This window comes from Morus notabilis, unplaced genomic scaffold, assembly GCF_000414095.1.
Source record: "Morus notabilis unplaced genomic scaffold, ASM41409v2 Scaffold52, whole genome shotgun sequence".
NCBI lineage: Eukaryota > Viridiplantae > Streptophyta > Magnoliopsida > Rosales > Moraceae > Morus > Morus notabilis.
The window spans coordinates 233,430-249,909 of NW_010362558.1; the positions used below are offsets into that span (position 1 = coordinate 233,430).

The 16,480-nt window shown below is 32.2% G+C and overlaps 1 protein-coding gene across 1 annotated transcript; it reads left to right on the top strand.

Moving 5' to 3' along the window:
* Nucleotides 1–11,788: 11,788 nt before the first annotated feature.
* LOC21398908 (U-box domain-containing protein 9) lies at nt 11,789–14,591 on the top strand. The gene is made up of 2 exons (XM_010102496.2): nt 11,789–12,322; nt 13,293–14,591. Exons 1-2 carry the CDS (start codon nt 12,038–12,040, stop codon nt 14,376–14,378), a joined length of 1,371 nt encoding a protein of 456 aa, XP_010100798.1. The 5' UTR covers nt 11,789–12,037; the 3' UTR covers nt 14,379–14,591.
* Nucleotides 14,592–16,480: the final 1,889 nt, after the last annotated feature.

Below are 16,480 nucleotides of genomic sequence, written 5' to 3' on the forward strand. Positions count from 1 at the left end.
TTTTGCCCCCTTTATTATTCATTCTATATTTTCAATTTATTTTTTTAAACTTGAAAGTGAATAATTTGAACTCAAACACCTTAATGATAAAGTGAGTAAAATTATATTTAGTACTCATTTAGTTTAATTCGTTGATTCAGATTTTTAATTCGAGTTAAGATATAATATTACGTTAGATTTTTTTATTGTAATAAAAATATTAAATTTGACTGTTTATGAGAGCTTTTTACAGTAATAAAACTCAAATTCTAAACTCAAATCGACGAAATGAATGAGACCTTAATTAGACTGCACATACAAATTAACGACAAAAGTTCTCTTCATTTCATTAGGTGATAAGTGATAATTCATATCTACCATTATAATATGAAGTGATACATATTCTATACTAATTATTATGAATCTTTTATAGGGGATTTTCACAATAATAGTAACGACATGCATGATAATATCTCCTATTATTGATTATGTTAAATTTTTTTTTTTGTTTATAGTTCTTTTAACTTCTTTTTTTTTTTCTACTTTCTTCAGGATATGAAATGAAAGATGAATATGCCGACACAACTATAATTTTTAGGAAGAATAAGGCCTTGTTCACTTCGTAGTTTCGAGTTTTCAATTCAAGCTGAGATGTGACATTTTCTGAGAATTTTTCACTGTAATAGAACAAAATTAGATGTGATATTTTATGAGAACTTTTTACTATAGAAACTTAGAACTGAAAACTCGAATCGGTAAAATGAATAAAGTCTAAATATATTCGAGTTTTTCATGCCTTATTCTAGGGAAATTATGTCTACAAAGTTATGTACAACAATGATTCCATATCTATAAATGATTCTCTTGCTTTCTTATTTTGAAGTTTTTGTGCCGCAATCCAGGTAAAAAAAAAAAAAAAAGATGTCTATAAAGTGAAGGCACACATGATATATGTTTTTTTATTTATAAATGATCCTTTTGTTTTGTTTATTTGAAATGGTATGCTTTTGCATTGATTGATTATGTTGGTCTTGTTTTATATGCCTAAGATTAATTTGCAGCCCACATGGAACATATAATTGGAGGCAACTAGCAGTTATAATACAGGTGAAAAACGTGAGCCATTACTATTTCTTTCAATCATATGCAAAATCAACCCAGAATTTGTGAGGGGTGGGAAGGCTTTATATATATAATATATACATATATGTGATTATTATGTCCTTAAGAAGAAGGGTTTGAGCAGTGAGAAAGCTTATGTTTGTACGAAGAGGGACCAGAGAGGAGTAATTGCTCCTTGGAAAAGTACTACATCTCCTGTAGGATTGCAGCTGCATTAGTAGCTATCCTTTTATGGTTATTTATTTTTTCCGAAAATAGATAAAAAAAAAATAATGATAATGCCATTAAATGGATTGTCCGTCGCGTTGGCATATGGATTTGATATCTTTTATAGCCATTTCTATGGTAGATCTATAAATGAGAATAGTTTTTATGTTAGCACAAATGTGGATATTTATCTATCAAATTATTAAAATTTAACTCAACATTTATTATAGCAGCTCTTTTTGATAGTAAGAAAGAAAAATTTTCGCCATAGAAACTCTTAAACTATAAAACATGTTAAGAGAACAAAGGGAAGCACTTTCAAAGAAGATAAGGCAAAAACTATAGCTGACAGGAGGGAAAATAATGGAGGTTACTATGAAGGGATTATCTCCGGTAGATCGTCTTATGGGTATGATTAATTTTCTGACCGTTGAATCTAATCAAAATTAAATGAGATTAAAAAAATATACATAACAGACAATTTCTGTTACAAATCTAACGGTTGAAAACAACTTAAAAAATTAAAACTATCTGTAGTTTTATTTTTCTAATCTTACAGGTGAAACTCCCTACTATAAATTGTACGCGGTCTAAATCTCAATCACTAAACTCTGGGAAAAACTGATTTTGCTATTAAAAAAAAAGTTGTCAAGCTAAAAATTGAAATAATTTCAACAACTAAACTAGTTTATGGTACTTTCAAAATAAAGTGGAATGTATTGTAGCTTTAACCCTATGATTGTTAGGTAATATTAGTTCCACCAATCTATGAATTTGAAGAAAGAGGCATATCCTACCAATTCCAAATAACAAAAAATCGAAGATAATCGGTAACGTTTTATGTGCTGTTATTTTCGTTGCCTTCTTCAACTGTAAATATTTTATTATTTACTTGGTTGTTTCTAAAGTCGTTCATATTATTCATAAGAATCATAACATTCTACGGATTTTATTTTTCTATTTCATTTTTTTTACTAGAGGACGTTCGTACATTCTTTTCTGCTTCCCATTTTATATTCTCATTTTTTAATTAATATTGTTGTCGGCTGATATATCATTTATCAATTTAGTTAATATTTTGTACTATCAAAGAGGCAGTAGTGGCTACATATGGCCCCTACCTGTGGGCCTAATTGATCATAATAATTCTGGACATGATTCAGAAGACAATTAAATGTACTTTTCTAACCAAAAAAAAGAAAGAAAAAAAAAGTCCTTTTCATGAGCTGAAATACGTTAAAACCGCCAAAATCAATTAAATTGTCGTATATTCAACCAAAACCATTTCGGCTATCTTAAACTTGGAATCTAAAAACAAGCTTAGTGAGTATTTATTGAAAGATATGTATTAATTTTTCCATTTGATATTTTCAGATATTATGAACACCTAATTAATACTTTAAATCAAACGGTTTTGGTAAACTCGGTGTTATAAAAATAGACTTGTGCATATCCTTTGTAGTACTGGGAAATGTCAACAGGAAACAAAAACGTATATATATATATATATATATGGAGTTTATCTGATATAATTACGACGAGATCTAACACGGTGAAATGTTAAATATTGAGTGGCCACACAAAATATTGGTTTAATGATCACAAGGGTCTTAAGAAGCAATGATGTATATTCACATTCCTGGTCTCATAAATTTTAATGCTTCTCTACATTACACACACACACATTCAACCATCATGTACGTGTAATTGCAAGAATCAAAGGTGAAGTATCAAACAACAATTGTTAAAAAGATTGGATAATTAGAGGACCATAAACATCATTTTCTTTGCATCATCACATTAGATGTTTGCTCAATAGCTCCTTTTTGGGGCTTTAAATTAAAAAGTGAATTTATTTAAGAGAAAGTATTATAATAAAAAAAGTTAAATTTAAATATTTATAAAAAAAATACTATAACAAAAACTTAAATTGTAATTCAAATCCACATCATAGCATATAGCAATGTCATGGGATAGGGTAACTTTCACTTATGAATATGAAATAACAACTTGGAATTTTTTTTTTTTTTGATAAATATGAATTTTATAGCTTCCATCCTATGTTGAAATCAGGTGGAGTTTGAATTTGAAAGGGCACAATTTTAAACCCACATGAGCCCGTTTATTTCGTTGATTCGAGTTTTTAATTTGAGTTGAGATGTGATTTTATGTGAAAACTTTTTACTGTAGTAAAAAAGTTAGATGTGATTGTTTCTGAGAGTTTTTTACTGTAGTAAAACTCAAATTCTAAACTCGAATCGGTGAAATGAACGGACCAATATAAAGAAAAAGAAATACATATAGCATATGACTTTTCGTTCTTTCCTTCCCTTTCAGTGGGGGAAAAAAAAAAGGAAATTAATTATTTCCTCTTAGAAAAGGGCAAATATTGCGTATTAATCAAGGGAGAAAAGAGGTGATTTTGAACGGCTGATGACCATGCATAGCTTACCATCTTATAGCATGTAGCTAGTAGATCATATTGGTTAGTGGTTTAAGTTTGATTGAGAGGAAAGAAAAGAAAAAGGAAAAATTCACTTCTTTTGTCCATGTTTATCATATTCAACCAATTTTTTTCCCTTTTCGTTTTATGGTCGTACCGTAAATGTGTTATAATAGTTAATTAGAAAGGTTCCTTGCGATTGCATTGGTGCAATATCATTCAAAGTCAAAAATGGGCGGCGGTGAAAAAAGGTTAAAAGGCACCTATCACCTCTCCATCTAATCACGCTAGTAAATAGTTGATTATTCCTTAATCCTCAAGTAAATAAGAAAAGAGGAGGGAGGGAATATATGGTGGGAGTAGCACTTCAATAAAGTGCTTTCTTCATGAATAGTGCGTTTGACTTTTCGATGGGATATTCTTGTATTCTTCGGAATTCTAATTTTTTTTTTTTTCACAATATATACATGGAAACTTCTACTTCTAGGAACACCCATTCTTATTCTACTATCATAGTACTATTTTTTTAATTGTTAAATTAATTTTTTAACGGTTAAATTTATATAACACTATATTAAAAATTTATAAGACACCACACAATAATGTTACTGTAAATATAATTGTTAAAAAATTAATCTAATGATAAAAAAATAATACTCCACCAGTGGAGTAAAATTGAGGGTTCACCGTAGAAGTTCATATATATGTAGTAGTAACCTAACAGGCTATATATTCTATGCGGGAGTTTGACTATTCTTAAGAAAAAAACGAGACAAATACTTTTAAAGTACATTAATCTAATAGGAAATGGCCACAAGAAAATAGGAAAATGATAATGTGGTTATTTAACATGCCTCAAACCAATACGTAAAAAACCACACGCACCAGCGAGAGAAGGAGGAATTTATTGACTTCAAATTACAGTTTATAAAAACAAATGGAATCACAAATTTACAAGAAAGCTCCACCAATTCCAACACACAATGTCACTCTTTATAAATGACAAGCTAACTATTTCTGGACATACAACTACACTCTAAGAGTTCGTTTGTTTCATATATTCAAATTTAAATTATTAATTTTATTACAGTATTTTCATTTTACAAAAATAATTAAATTTCAAATGCCAGAATGAAAAATCGTGATTTTAGTATACTTTCCGTACCCTAAACTTCGTCATTGGTACAACCATCTTCAATCCAACTGATGTACTCCGAGTCATCACCCTTATGCAAGTCTTGGACAACTTGCCTTTGGTCCAAATGACATACTTCAAGCAAACACTCTCCTTCTATCTGCGAGCTCCTCCATAGACTTACTCCAAAAAAAAAAAAAAAATTGTACAAGTGTAAGAATAAGCATTTTAGAATTATATGAATTTCTCTTAATAAAAGCTATTTGAGAACGCTCTAAATTTCTCGTATGATGAGCATTGAAATTAAATTAAGCAGAAATATTCAAAACCACCAAAATCAATTGAATTGTTGTGTATTCAGCGAAGACCATTATCTTAAACTTAGGAACCTAAACAGCGTTTAAGGAGCATTTGTACTATATATGTGTATATATAATGCAGTGATGTGATAAGAATTGACTGGCCACACAAATTATTGTGGTAATTGTCACATGGACCTAAGCGCTAAGAGCAACTGTTATATTCACAAGCCTACAGATCTCATGAATTTTAATGCTTAACTACATATAACATCCAACCATCATGTGTAACGGGCTAATAGCAAAAAGCAATGTTGAAGTATCAAACAGAAATAGTTAAGGGAGTGAATAATTGGAAAATCTTAAACATCAATTTCATCGGATCATCACATAGGATATTTGCTCAATAACCTCAATGATCAATACATATCGCATATAACTCTTATTTACTAGCTTTCAGGAAAAAAAAAGGATCAATTATTTCCTCTCTATGGATTGTCACGTCCCCAAATAGGGGTTAGTGACGTGGAGGCTCATTTATAAATTAAATATGATTAAAAAAGTAATTAGACATTTGAAAATATAATAATCAAAACTAAAAGTAAAATATTAAGAAAATTTCTAAACAAGTCTCACATTTTACTGAGATTAAATAATAAGAAAGTGATGTGAACTTTCACACTTTCTAATACAAGAGGTTTAGAAACTGAGCCCCTTGCATCATTCAGGGCCCACCCACAGGATATACAATATTGTACATACATGAACATGTAAATATCATTTACAGACATCAACCACAGTCTAGAAATCTATAGTTCAGAGTTTCAGAATTTACAATTCTTACATTTATACACAAGGAGGAAGAGTACAACGTCCCCACTTGATCAGATGGTAGCAGTTAATTCAGCTACTCTGCACTACTCCTAGCATTGTCTAGGAGGGGTTTAGTATTTATAAAAATAGATAAAACGTGAGCGAAATGCCCAGTAGGATATATTTTGAAATAAATTTTATAAACAAGTAAATAAATGAATGAGTAAGTAAATAAATAAATAAACAAGTAAATATAGATATTCAGTTCCAACACAACAACCGGAACCTCACATCCTTTTTCTAAAAGGAAATATAAACTGAAAATTCCATATTACAGGCATCAGCAAGTAATTTATCATCTCATAAATTACTTACACAACCACAAGCACAAACCTTATCACCATCGTAGTTGCCTGGTCCAGGTTTCAGGTTCTGCCCCCAAGGATACACTCTCCACATCCTATCTAGGCCATCAACAGGTTTACCGGTTCGCAAGATCTCTTATCTTAAGAAATCACTCATTAAAACTCTGAAATAGTTCATTATAATTCCAATAGCTAAAATCAAGTTATTGTGTTAAAAATACTTTTATTCGCAAACACGTCTTTTTTTAAAACATTTGCAATGCCAAAACTTTTTAAAACAGGCTATCAAAGAAAAGGACAAGAAATCCTACCTCTCAAACACCAAACCTGTGGCTAGCGTTACGCTATTCCGGCTTTTGCTTCCTCAAAGCCTTCAATTTGATTCTTCAGCTAGCATTTGCACAAAACAACTCTTTAGGATTTGATTCTCATCCATAAAGTAAACCAATTTCAATTATACATTTCAATTTCCTATTAGCGTGCCTTAATCTAATCACAAGTTTCATAAATCATTTCATGTTTCAAATCATCATTCCAAGGGTTTTTTATTTCAAAATATGGATTAAAGATGCTAATCCATCTACTTTCGGTCCCCAAATGAAGCTAATTTGGGTTCTCTTCAAAAATTGAGGTCAAAACAGGGTTTTCGAAATGACTCACCCTTTTTCCTCTGTCAACCGGCCGATCGGTGACAGAGATGTGCATCACCACCAGTCGGCCGGTGGTGTGCAAACCGGTTGACTGCATAGGTCGGCCGGTGGAGAACAGGAAGGCGAGAAACTCACCGAATCAGTCTAAAAACTAGCAAATTCGAGTTTAATTCGAGATATTTCAAAGGGAAATTACTCAATCCAGGTTTCAAATGACAAATCAAGTCCAAAGAATAAAAAATCCACAATTTATATCGGGATTTTACTCAAAATCCATTTCAAACTAAGACTAGGTTTTCTAACAGAAAAATTCGAGTTTCAAGATAAGTTTTTCCGAAATCTTACTTCAAATCCTTCTATTGACGATGAAAACTCCTTGAAATTCTTCTTTGGTTTGAAATCCGGTTGATTTTGTGACAAATTAGAGTGAGAACGCGCGAGAGAGAGAGAGAGAGTGTGTGTGTGTGAAAAACGACAGAGAAAGAGGGAGAGTGGGGGTGCACGGGAAAGAAAGGAAAAGAAGGAAAACAAAAAGGAAAGAAAAACATGTGTCAAAATATTTAAGAAGACAGTCCAGGAAATGTGTGTACACACACTTCTGAGGTGAAAATATAAATACTGAAAACATTTAAATTCCTTGAAATTATTTAAATTTACACGTCAAAAATACTTGATAAACAATAATTAATTAACTAAATTAAATTAGTCACACTAACAAATTTTAATTATCTTAATTAATCTCACTTAATTTCTCGGGGTGTTACAATGGACAAATTTGAATATTACTCAAGGGAGAAAAGAGACAATTTTGGGAGCTAATGGCCATGCATAACATCCTGTAGCTAGATCATATCTTAGTTTAATTGATGAAAAAAAAAAGAATAGTTCACTTCTTTTGTGTATATAAATGTTTTATTTATTTTCTCCTTTTCTGTGTGTAAATTCGTAAATAAAAGGTTTCCTTGAAAGTGCAATATAATTCAAAGTCAAAAATGGGGGGCGGTGAAAAGGCTAGGCACCTCTCGGCTCTCCATTCTAAACTAAAATCTAATCACGATAATAAATAGTGATTATTACTTAAACCACAAGCAAAAAGGAGAGGAGGAGAAAGGATTTGAGGAAATATAAAAATGGTGGTGGGAGTAGCACTTCAATAAAGTGCTTTAATTCATAAATAGTGTATTTGACTGTTAAGTGGAATATTTTTGCGTTCCTTCACAATTCTATTAAGGCATTGTTTATTTTATTGATTTAAATTTTTATAGTTAAAATTTTTTAAAAAATGTCACATTTAATTTTTTTTATTATAGTTAAAAGTTCTTAAAAAATGTAAAATCTCAATTCGAATTGAAAATTCGAATCTGTGAAGCGGACGAGGCCTAAATTTTCATTGCAATAGTAACCCAACGGGCTATAATCCTAGGCGTAGTTTTGGTTTGTTATTAGAACTTCATATGTATCACTCAATGCGGTCCTTCCTTGAACAAATAATCAATGTATTGTTATATTGTACATGCCTCATCATATATAGCTAGCCACCTTATTTATAAGTTTATTTGGAAAATTTTGGATCAAATACCATGAAAATAGTTTGGCAGATGTTTTGCCCCCACTATATCTTGATAGTTTACTCTTTTTTTTTTTTTTTTTCTTTTTGAGGGAAAGTTTCGACCGCCTAAAACATTCCATTTTCTATATAGTCCTGGAGGACCAAAATGGCCACTTTACTAGTGGTGCCGGAAATGACACGTTTCTTTTATTTTCTCACACCCATACATTATGAAAACCGTGTTGCCCTCATTTTTTTCATGCAAAAAAAAGTCACAACTCCCGAAAATAAAAAGAGATGGTGAATTGAATGAAACTATAATAGAGAAATAAAAACATGACATGGCTTGAGAGGGAAGATAGATAAAGCAAGTGCATGCAATGATGCAAACAAAAAACGATCCATAATCCCTGAGTTGATGGATCTCTGATCTCTTTCTCTCTCTTCCTGGCAGTTGTCATGTGTATTGTGTATGAAATATGCAATATTAAATATGAGTATGAGAGAGAGAGAGAGAGAGAGGAGTGAGTAGTGAGCAAGTTACTCCCACGCGTTCATGCCAGCTGTTTCGGCCATGGATTCCGTGATTGCGTGTATGATGACTACGTGGGTCCAACTTATATGATTTTTGAGTCTTCGCTTTTTTCTTTTTTTTTCCTTTGAAAATTGTGACCGAAAAAATAACTAGTAACTCTCTTTTTAAATCGTCATTATTAAAAGGAACTTTCTCTTTAGCGTTTTTTTAGAATGTTAGCGGTTTTTATTTATTAATCGTCAGGCTTATATTAAATTTAATTATAAATTAAATTAAATTAAAAAAATAATATAAATTTAACGGTTACTAAATAAAAAATATTGATTCTCTTAAAAGTATAAAAAATATCAAAAAAATTCTCTTATTAAATACTATATATTTTTTGTATATTTAAGTAACGTTTGGTTCATAAATTTAAAATTATGATTTATGATTTTAATTTTTAAAATTTATAAATTTTTTGTAAAAGAAAAATATTATAGAGAATCATAAACTATGATTCAGAACCAACGACGGATATATAAAATAAACGCCTCTTATTATTCCATAAAATTTTTTTACTGTTAACGTCAGTTTTTAATATTAAATCTAATCAAAACTAAAATCAAATTTAAAAAATATATGTAAGGAACCCTCTTTGGCACAAATTTAACTTAAAATTTGTCCTTTTTTATTATTTTAATCAAACGTAACATTTACATACATTATTAATTGGGAGTACATACCGTAGGAAGCTCAATTTAAAAAAAAAAAAAAATTATAGAGAAAAAGGTGGTGTATTTAGATAACTTGGCAGCACATATACATCTTTTTAGCTTATATAGTTTGTCCGTCACAATCGAATTAACTTAAATTTATATCAAAAATTATCTATCATATATAATTTTTTTAAAATTTAATGTGATTTTAACTTGATCTAACAGTTAAAAACTAACACTATTAATAAGAATGGTCTACTAAGACTGACCTACCAAAGAATTTTTTTCACTTAAATCCAAAATTTTATTAAAGACAATAGGTATTGTTGCTACCGCACCAAATTATCGGTGGTGGGTTTCTTCATTATAATTTGACAGAATTTAACATAAATTACATTTTAAAAATGTCTTATGGAAGGGTACCCAAAAAAATCTAATACTATTATTTATTTTGGTAACTTGGAGTGGAAGATTATTGGCTGTGGAATTACCAATAACTTAAGATTGAAATCACAATCTTTTTATCTCTAGAAATTATTGGAGAGTTTCTTTCTTTCTTTTTTTTTTTTTTTTGAAAGGAAATTGGAAAATTTCGTAGTAAACTATATCTACATATTCCTACAACAATAAAAATGTATTCATTAATAATAAATGTTATTAACATTGAGGGTTTAAAAATATGTACTCTTAAAATTTATTGCGATATTACTATCGAATCCCTTAAAGAAGCATACAAAATTTTCAATTAATAATATAGGAGATTCTCTGGTACGATTAGCATATTAGTAGATTAGTTTTTTTTAACCGTTAAATTTATGTATTTTTTAACTTTTACATGATTTTATTTAGATATGACAGATAAAAAAATTTAATCTATCAGTATGTTATCGTACCGAAAAAAATCCATGAAAATATTCGTTTTCTTTTATTTCCAAACATTTTTGTTTTCCTTTCCATGAGCAATAAATTTTTAAGACTCTAATCTACGATACGTGTAACTAATCTTAAAAAAAAAAAAAAAAAAAAAAAAAAGTTGTAGCGCAACGACGCTAATAAATGAATGTAACTGCAATTGACTGCAAATGTTTGCTTTGAAGTAAAACGCAGCTTCAAACGTAATTCCAATGTTTCATTCCTTGCATTTACTCCCCACCAAAAAAAAAAAAAAGGAAAGAAAGAAGAGATTGTTATAATAGGATTATATTTTATTTTAAAGGTAAGAACGGTAATAACGCAACTTACCTCATTTCAAAAAAGAATCATAAAATAATGCAACGTACCGATTGGTAATTCCCTTAAAAAAAACCTTCAAATAAATCAAAATCTAAAGAAAATACGTAAAAAGAATAAAAATAAAAACCCATTAAAATGGAAACCACGGAAGGAATAATTGGCGTATCAATTAATTAAGGGGATGTTTGATTAGAGGATTCAAATAATGATTTAAATCATGATTTATGATTCGTTACAGTATTTTTTCTTATAAAAAATACATGTAAATCAAAAATAGTTCTAATAACATGATTCTAATCTATAAACTAAACGTCTCCTCTCGTTTAGTTTATAAATTTAAATAGATTAATTTAAACATAATTTTAAATTTTATAAAAAAAATTGTAAGAGGATGTTTAGTTTATGTATTTAGAGTCATGATTCAAAATTATTTTCGTTTTACGTGTATTTTTATAAAAAAAAAATATTATAAAAAATCACAAAATTATAAATGAATATATGAAACAAATCCCTAAGTAATTCTAACTAATGAGACAAAAATGAGCTAAAAAAACGCGCTTATAACAAGTCCATTGCATGTAATGAAAGGTGTTTCGAAAATAATAAAACTAATGAATTTATCTCTGCGCATTGCCGACGTGGCAACACAATAATTCAAGAACGAGAATACAAAAAATTAAAAATAATAAATAAATAAATAAAACGATTAGCAAATAAATAAATAAATAAAATAAGAGAGAGAGAAAGAGATCGTGTCGCGTGTGGTATTAGCGACTTTTTGAGGAGTTAATAACTTCATTCAGTTCATAGAATTACTGAGAATAGAAGCAGGAGAGGAGAAGAAGCAGAGAGGAAAGAAAGCGCTAAAATATAGAGAGAGAAAGAAGAGAGAGAGAATGAAACAGAGCATTCTCATTCCCATTCTCTGCTTCGCCATTTTCGGTTGCAACGGAATTTGACGACGCGTACGGGAGACTGAGCTCTGATCCGGGGCGGGCCGGTCAGTCGGATGGCGAAGACGGGAGTGTTCGATTCCGATCCGACGGTAACGGCGAAAGCGGCGGAGTTGAAGAGGGAGTTGCAGAGGCTGGTTAGGGCCATCGTCGACGACGAGGATTACAGCACCGAGACCGTCGATCAGGCCAAGGACGCGCTTTTCGCTCTCAAAGAACTCAAGCTCAGGAAGCGATCGGTTTCTTTGAAGCTTCACGACACACTCTCTTCTCCTCCGGAGTTTCGATGCCCTCTCTCCAAGGAGTTGATGAGAGATCCTGTTGTTGTTTCCACCGGACAGGTTTGTTCGTCCCTCATTTCGCTTTCGGAATTTCTTTCTTTTCTTGTTTGGTTTTCTGGAAAACGCAAGAAAAGATTGGAAATTGTTTCAAGTTTGGGCGTCATTCGGATGGTTTCGGCACAATTTGGGGGGAAATTTGGTTTTTTCTTTCAACTTCCGGCATTTACGAACCGCGTTAGTTTTAATTTTCTTTCTCCTCTCTTTCCTCTGTTTTCTTTGTAACCAAATCGAGGCTTGGATTTCTTCTTTCTTTTTTCTTCAAGATTTGTTATCTTTCTTTTGAAACATTCACTGCTGAAAATTTCTCTTGTTCAGCATGCCTTTTTCTCTGAGTTTTTCTTTCATACTTTATCCTCTGTTCCGAGGCTGAGAAATTGGAGAAAGGAAATGATTTAGTGAACATAAATTGTTCTGGAGCTTCGCATTCGAGTATCAGAAATCTAGAATCTCTACTACGTTTACCCCAAATTGTAGAGGATGATATATCAAAAATTATATTCTCTCTTTTCTGTTTCTGAACAAAAAAAAAAAAAAAAAATGCTGCAAGGCATGACTAAGGAAAAAGGAAGATATAGTAAGATAATTTATTGCTGATGTCTTTGGTTTTAACTTCTTAGCCATTCTTGGGAATTTTGATTTCTGGGTGGTTGTTGAAGTTATATAGTATGGGCTTCAAGTACTGCAATTGTCTGTACTGTTGCTAAAACTAGAACTTGAAGTATTAACAACAGGAAGTTGAAACTTTCTTTTTCCTATTCAACGGTGTCCCTGTATTTGTCATCTTTCTTAATGAACTCTGAAGCCAAATATGTCCGGATTATTAATGTGGCTGGCTGTCTTGAATTAGCATGTGAAGAACAATAAATAAAAGCTCTCTTTCAAAGAAAGATCTAATTTGTCTTTGCATATTTCCTGGTTTCTGCAATAACCCAGTTCTAACTTGTTTTATTTTCATTGTTTCTACTGATAGACATATGATAGACCGTTTATCCAGAAGTGGCTGAAGGCGGGAAACAGGACATGCCCTCTTACCAAACAAGTCCTTTCGCACACAAACCTCATCCCAAATCACTTGATTCGGGAAATGATATCACAGTGGTGTAAGTGCCGAGGTATTGAATTGTCAGACCCTCTTCACTATATAAACGAGGAAGGTATAACGGAAGCCGATCGGGACCATTTTCTTTCTTTGCTCGGAAAGATGTCTTCATCACTCCCTGAGCAGAAAGAGGCTGCAAAGGAGCTTAGAATGTTGACGAAGAGGATGCCATCGTTTCGTGCGCTTTTTGGGGAGTCTCTAGATGCCATTCCTCAATTGCTCCGTCCACTCTCGGAAGGGAAGTCACAGAGTGGCATTCAACCTGAGATTCAAGAAGATGTGATCACGACACTACTGAATCTCTCAATCCATGATAACAACAAGAAGCTTGTTGCAGAAACCCCCATGGTAATACCTCTACTCGTGGAAGCCCTCAGATCAGGAACAATTGAAACAAGGACCAATGCCGCTGCAGCCCTCTTTACTTTGTCGGCTCTTGATTCCAACAAGGCGCTCATTGGGAAATCAGGAGCACTAAAACCACTCATCGACCTTTTAGAAGAGGGGCATCCGATGGCCATGAAAGATGTTGCTTCTGCAATCTTCAATCTATGCATCATCCACGAGAACAAGGAAAGAGTGGTACGTGATGGTGCAGTCGGGGTGATTCTAAGGAAGATAACCAACCGTATGCATGTTGATGAGTTGTTGGCTATCCTCGCAATGATTGCGACCCACCAAAAGGCCGTGGAAGAAATGGGAGATCTTGGAGCCGTTCCTTGCTTGCTCAATATAATCAGGGAAAGTACTTGTGACCGTAGCAAGGAGAATGGCATTGCAATTCTTTATGCCATATGTTTAAACGACCGAACCAAGTGGAAGGAAATGAGGGAAGAAGAGAAAAAGTTTGGAACAATATCAAAACTAGCCCAGAATGGCACTTCTAGAGCCAAAAGAAAGGCTAGTGGCATTCTCGAGAGACTGAACAGGGCCGTTAATTTGACACATACTGCATAAGTGGGATTGTTTTTGTGCTCTTTTGGAGAAGTATAGTTTGTAAATTCTACATCTATTTTCTTTTTCCTTGTGGCTGGTGGAACTTTGCCATCATGTACATTCTATATGTTTCCCTCTTGAGGCTCAGATTTTCAGGTTTTTGGTCGCCTAGTCATTGTGAATAAATTACGCGATACAAGCTTGTTTATGATCTATACGATTTTCTTTTGCCAACTCTTAAACCTGATAAAAACGTAGATTTCATGAAAATTATCTAGAACCCCAACAATTGCCTACAAGGGGAATTACTCGAGCGAACGTACAAGTTTCAATTATATTGGGGGGATAAATCTGACTAGAATCCAAGCGTCTCCTTTATTTTACTTTTGACCTCGGAATAGAGCCAAACACAATGGAAACCACTCCCAAAGATTCCAAAATTAATGAACCAGCGGTTGTGAATGATGAAAGAGAAATGTAAAAATGCAAACGAGAAGAAGGTGGCCATATTCAATGGTGCTGTTACACTTCACGGTTGTGGTCCATTAAAGATGCCTTCATTCTCTTGAAATTATTCAACAGAAAGAGTTATCCGCCTACTTATTGTTTCAACGCAAATACATATAGACATATAGATATATACATATAAATACATACATATATATATATATATATATATATATATACACATATATATATATATATATATATATATATACACACACACACACATATATCTGTGTATATAACAATGGAAATTTTTTGGCGGACGTTGACATTGTACAATGTCTATACATATATACACCTTATCCTTGGATTCCTAGTGCGCCATATCTCCTCTCAGCCTCTTTTCATCTTTCCTTTTATTTGGAAGATTTTTATGTGGATACTGTGTTTTCCTTTAAAACCCTTTCACTTGCTCTACATAAAAGTCACACCAGATTCCCCATTGTTTGTCTTTCTTATGGTGAATTATTTGCATCAAGTTGATTCTGAAAAGCAACAAAGAAAAACTACTTTCTTTCTAGGTTTAATATTATTGTTTTGTGGGCTTTAACTCTTCCAATGCTGACACTTATTATCTTGCATGGTAAAAAAAATAGCACGTAAAAACAAAACAAAATCAGACACGTTTGGAGAACCAACAAAAATAAGAAAAACTACTCACGTCCCAACAACCTAGAACAAAGATAGACAAAACTGATTAAGAGGTGGATTAATGCAACTCTTGTACAAATCCAAAAAGAAAAACAATAAATGGAGGGACCAAACAGGCCTCCCATGTGGCAGTTGCACTATAATTAACCACAACCCAATTATCAATGCACCATTTCGGCCAGCCTTTAGCCCAGCAATATTGGCAGCAAATGGACCAGGCTTGAAGGGCTTTTTCCCTTTGTGTCTGAAATCTGCTCTCATTGTTGTAATTAGATAGAAACACAAGGTTTTTGTTTTTTTTTGCCCCCCTTAATATTCAGCCAAGAGAAAGGGGATATAGAGAGGGAAAAAAAGAAAAAGTTTCTAATAAAAAAAAGAAAAGTGAACAAGAGATATATAGGTGGCAACAGTGTCTTATTAGTGAATTATTGATGGTTTGATGTGATGAGATGTAAAATGAGAATTGGTTTTATGTGCTGGCGCTTCGGAAGTGACATGATGGTCTATTCAAACCCAATTCCTAAAAAAAGCTAATTTGGGATGGGAATGGCACAAATTTGTGGTGCAAAATTAGATTCTTTCTTGAAACCAAACACACATGAAAACTGGATAACACACATAGTTACAGAAATAAATGGGTGTCTCACCGCTGAATTGACTGTTCCTTAGAAAGAGTTTAACGAGGTCCGGTGCCCCATTTGTGACGCTGAAAAGACTTTGCAAAATGACTGTACATTAACTTCCTACCGACCACCAATCAGTGGTAACAACACTTCTCCTTCTTTATCATACCAAAATGTGCCCAAAGTTCCATATTTTAATTCTCCGTTTTAAAAACGCAATCAATATTTATTATACAATTTTAAGTGCACGGTGACATGAATGAAAATTAAGCTCATCTATAAAATAAAATTGGATATTGTCTTTCATGTTTTATTGGTAAACCTGAAATTACTAAAGTCGCT

Coding starts and splice junctions, on each gene's coding strand:
- LOC21398908 (XM_010102496.2), top strand. CDS start 12,038: ATGGCGAAGACGGGAGTGTTCGATTCCGATCCGACGGTAACGGCGAAA. Junction 12,323..13,292: donor TTGTTGTTTCCACCGGACAG/GTTTGTTCGTCC, acceptor TTCTACTGATAG/ACATATGATAGACCGTTTAT.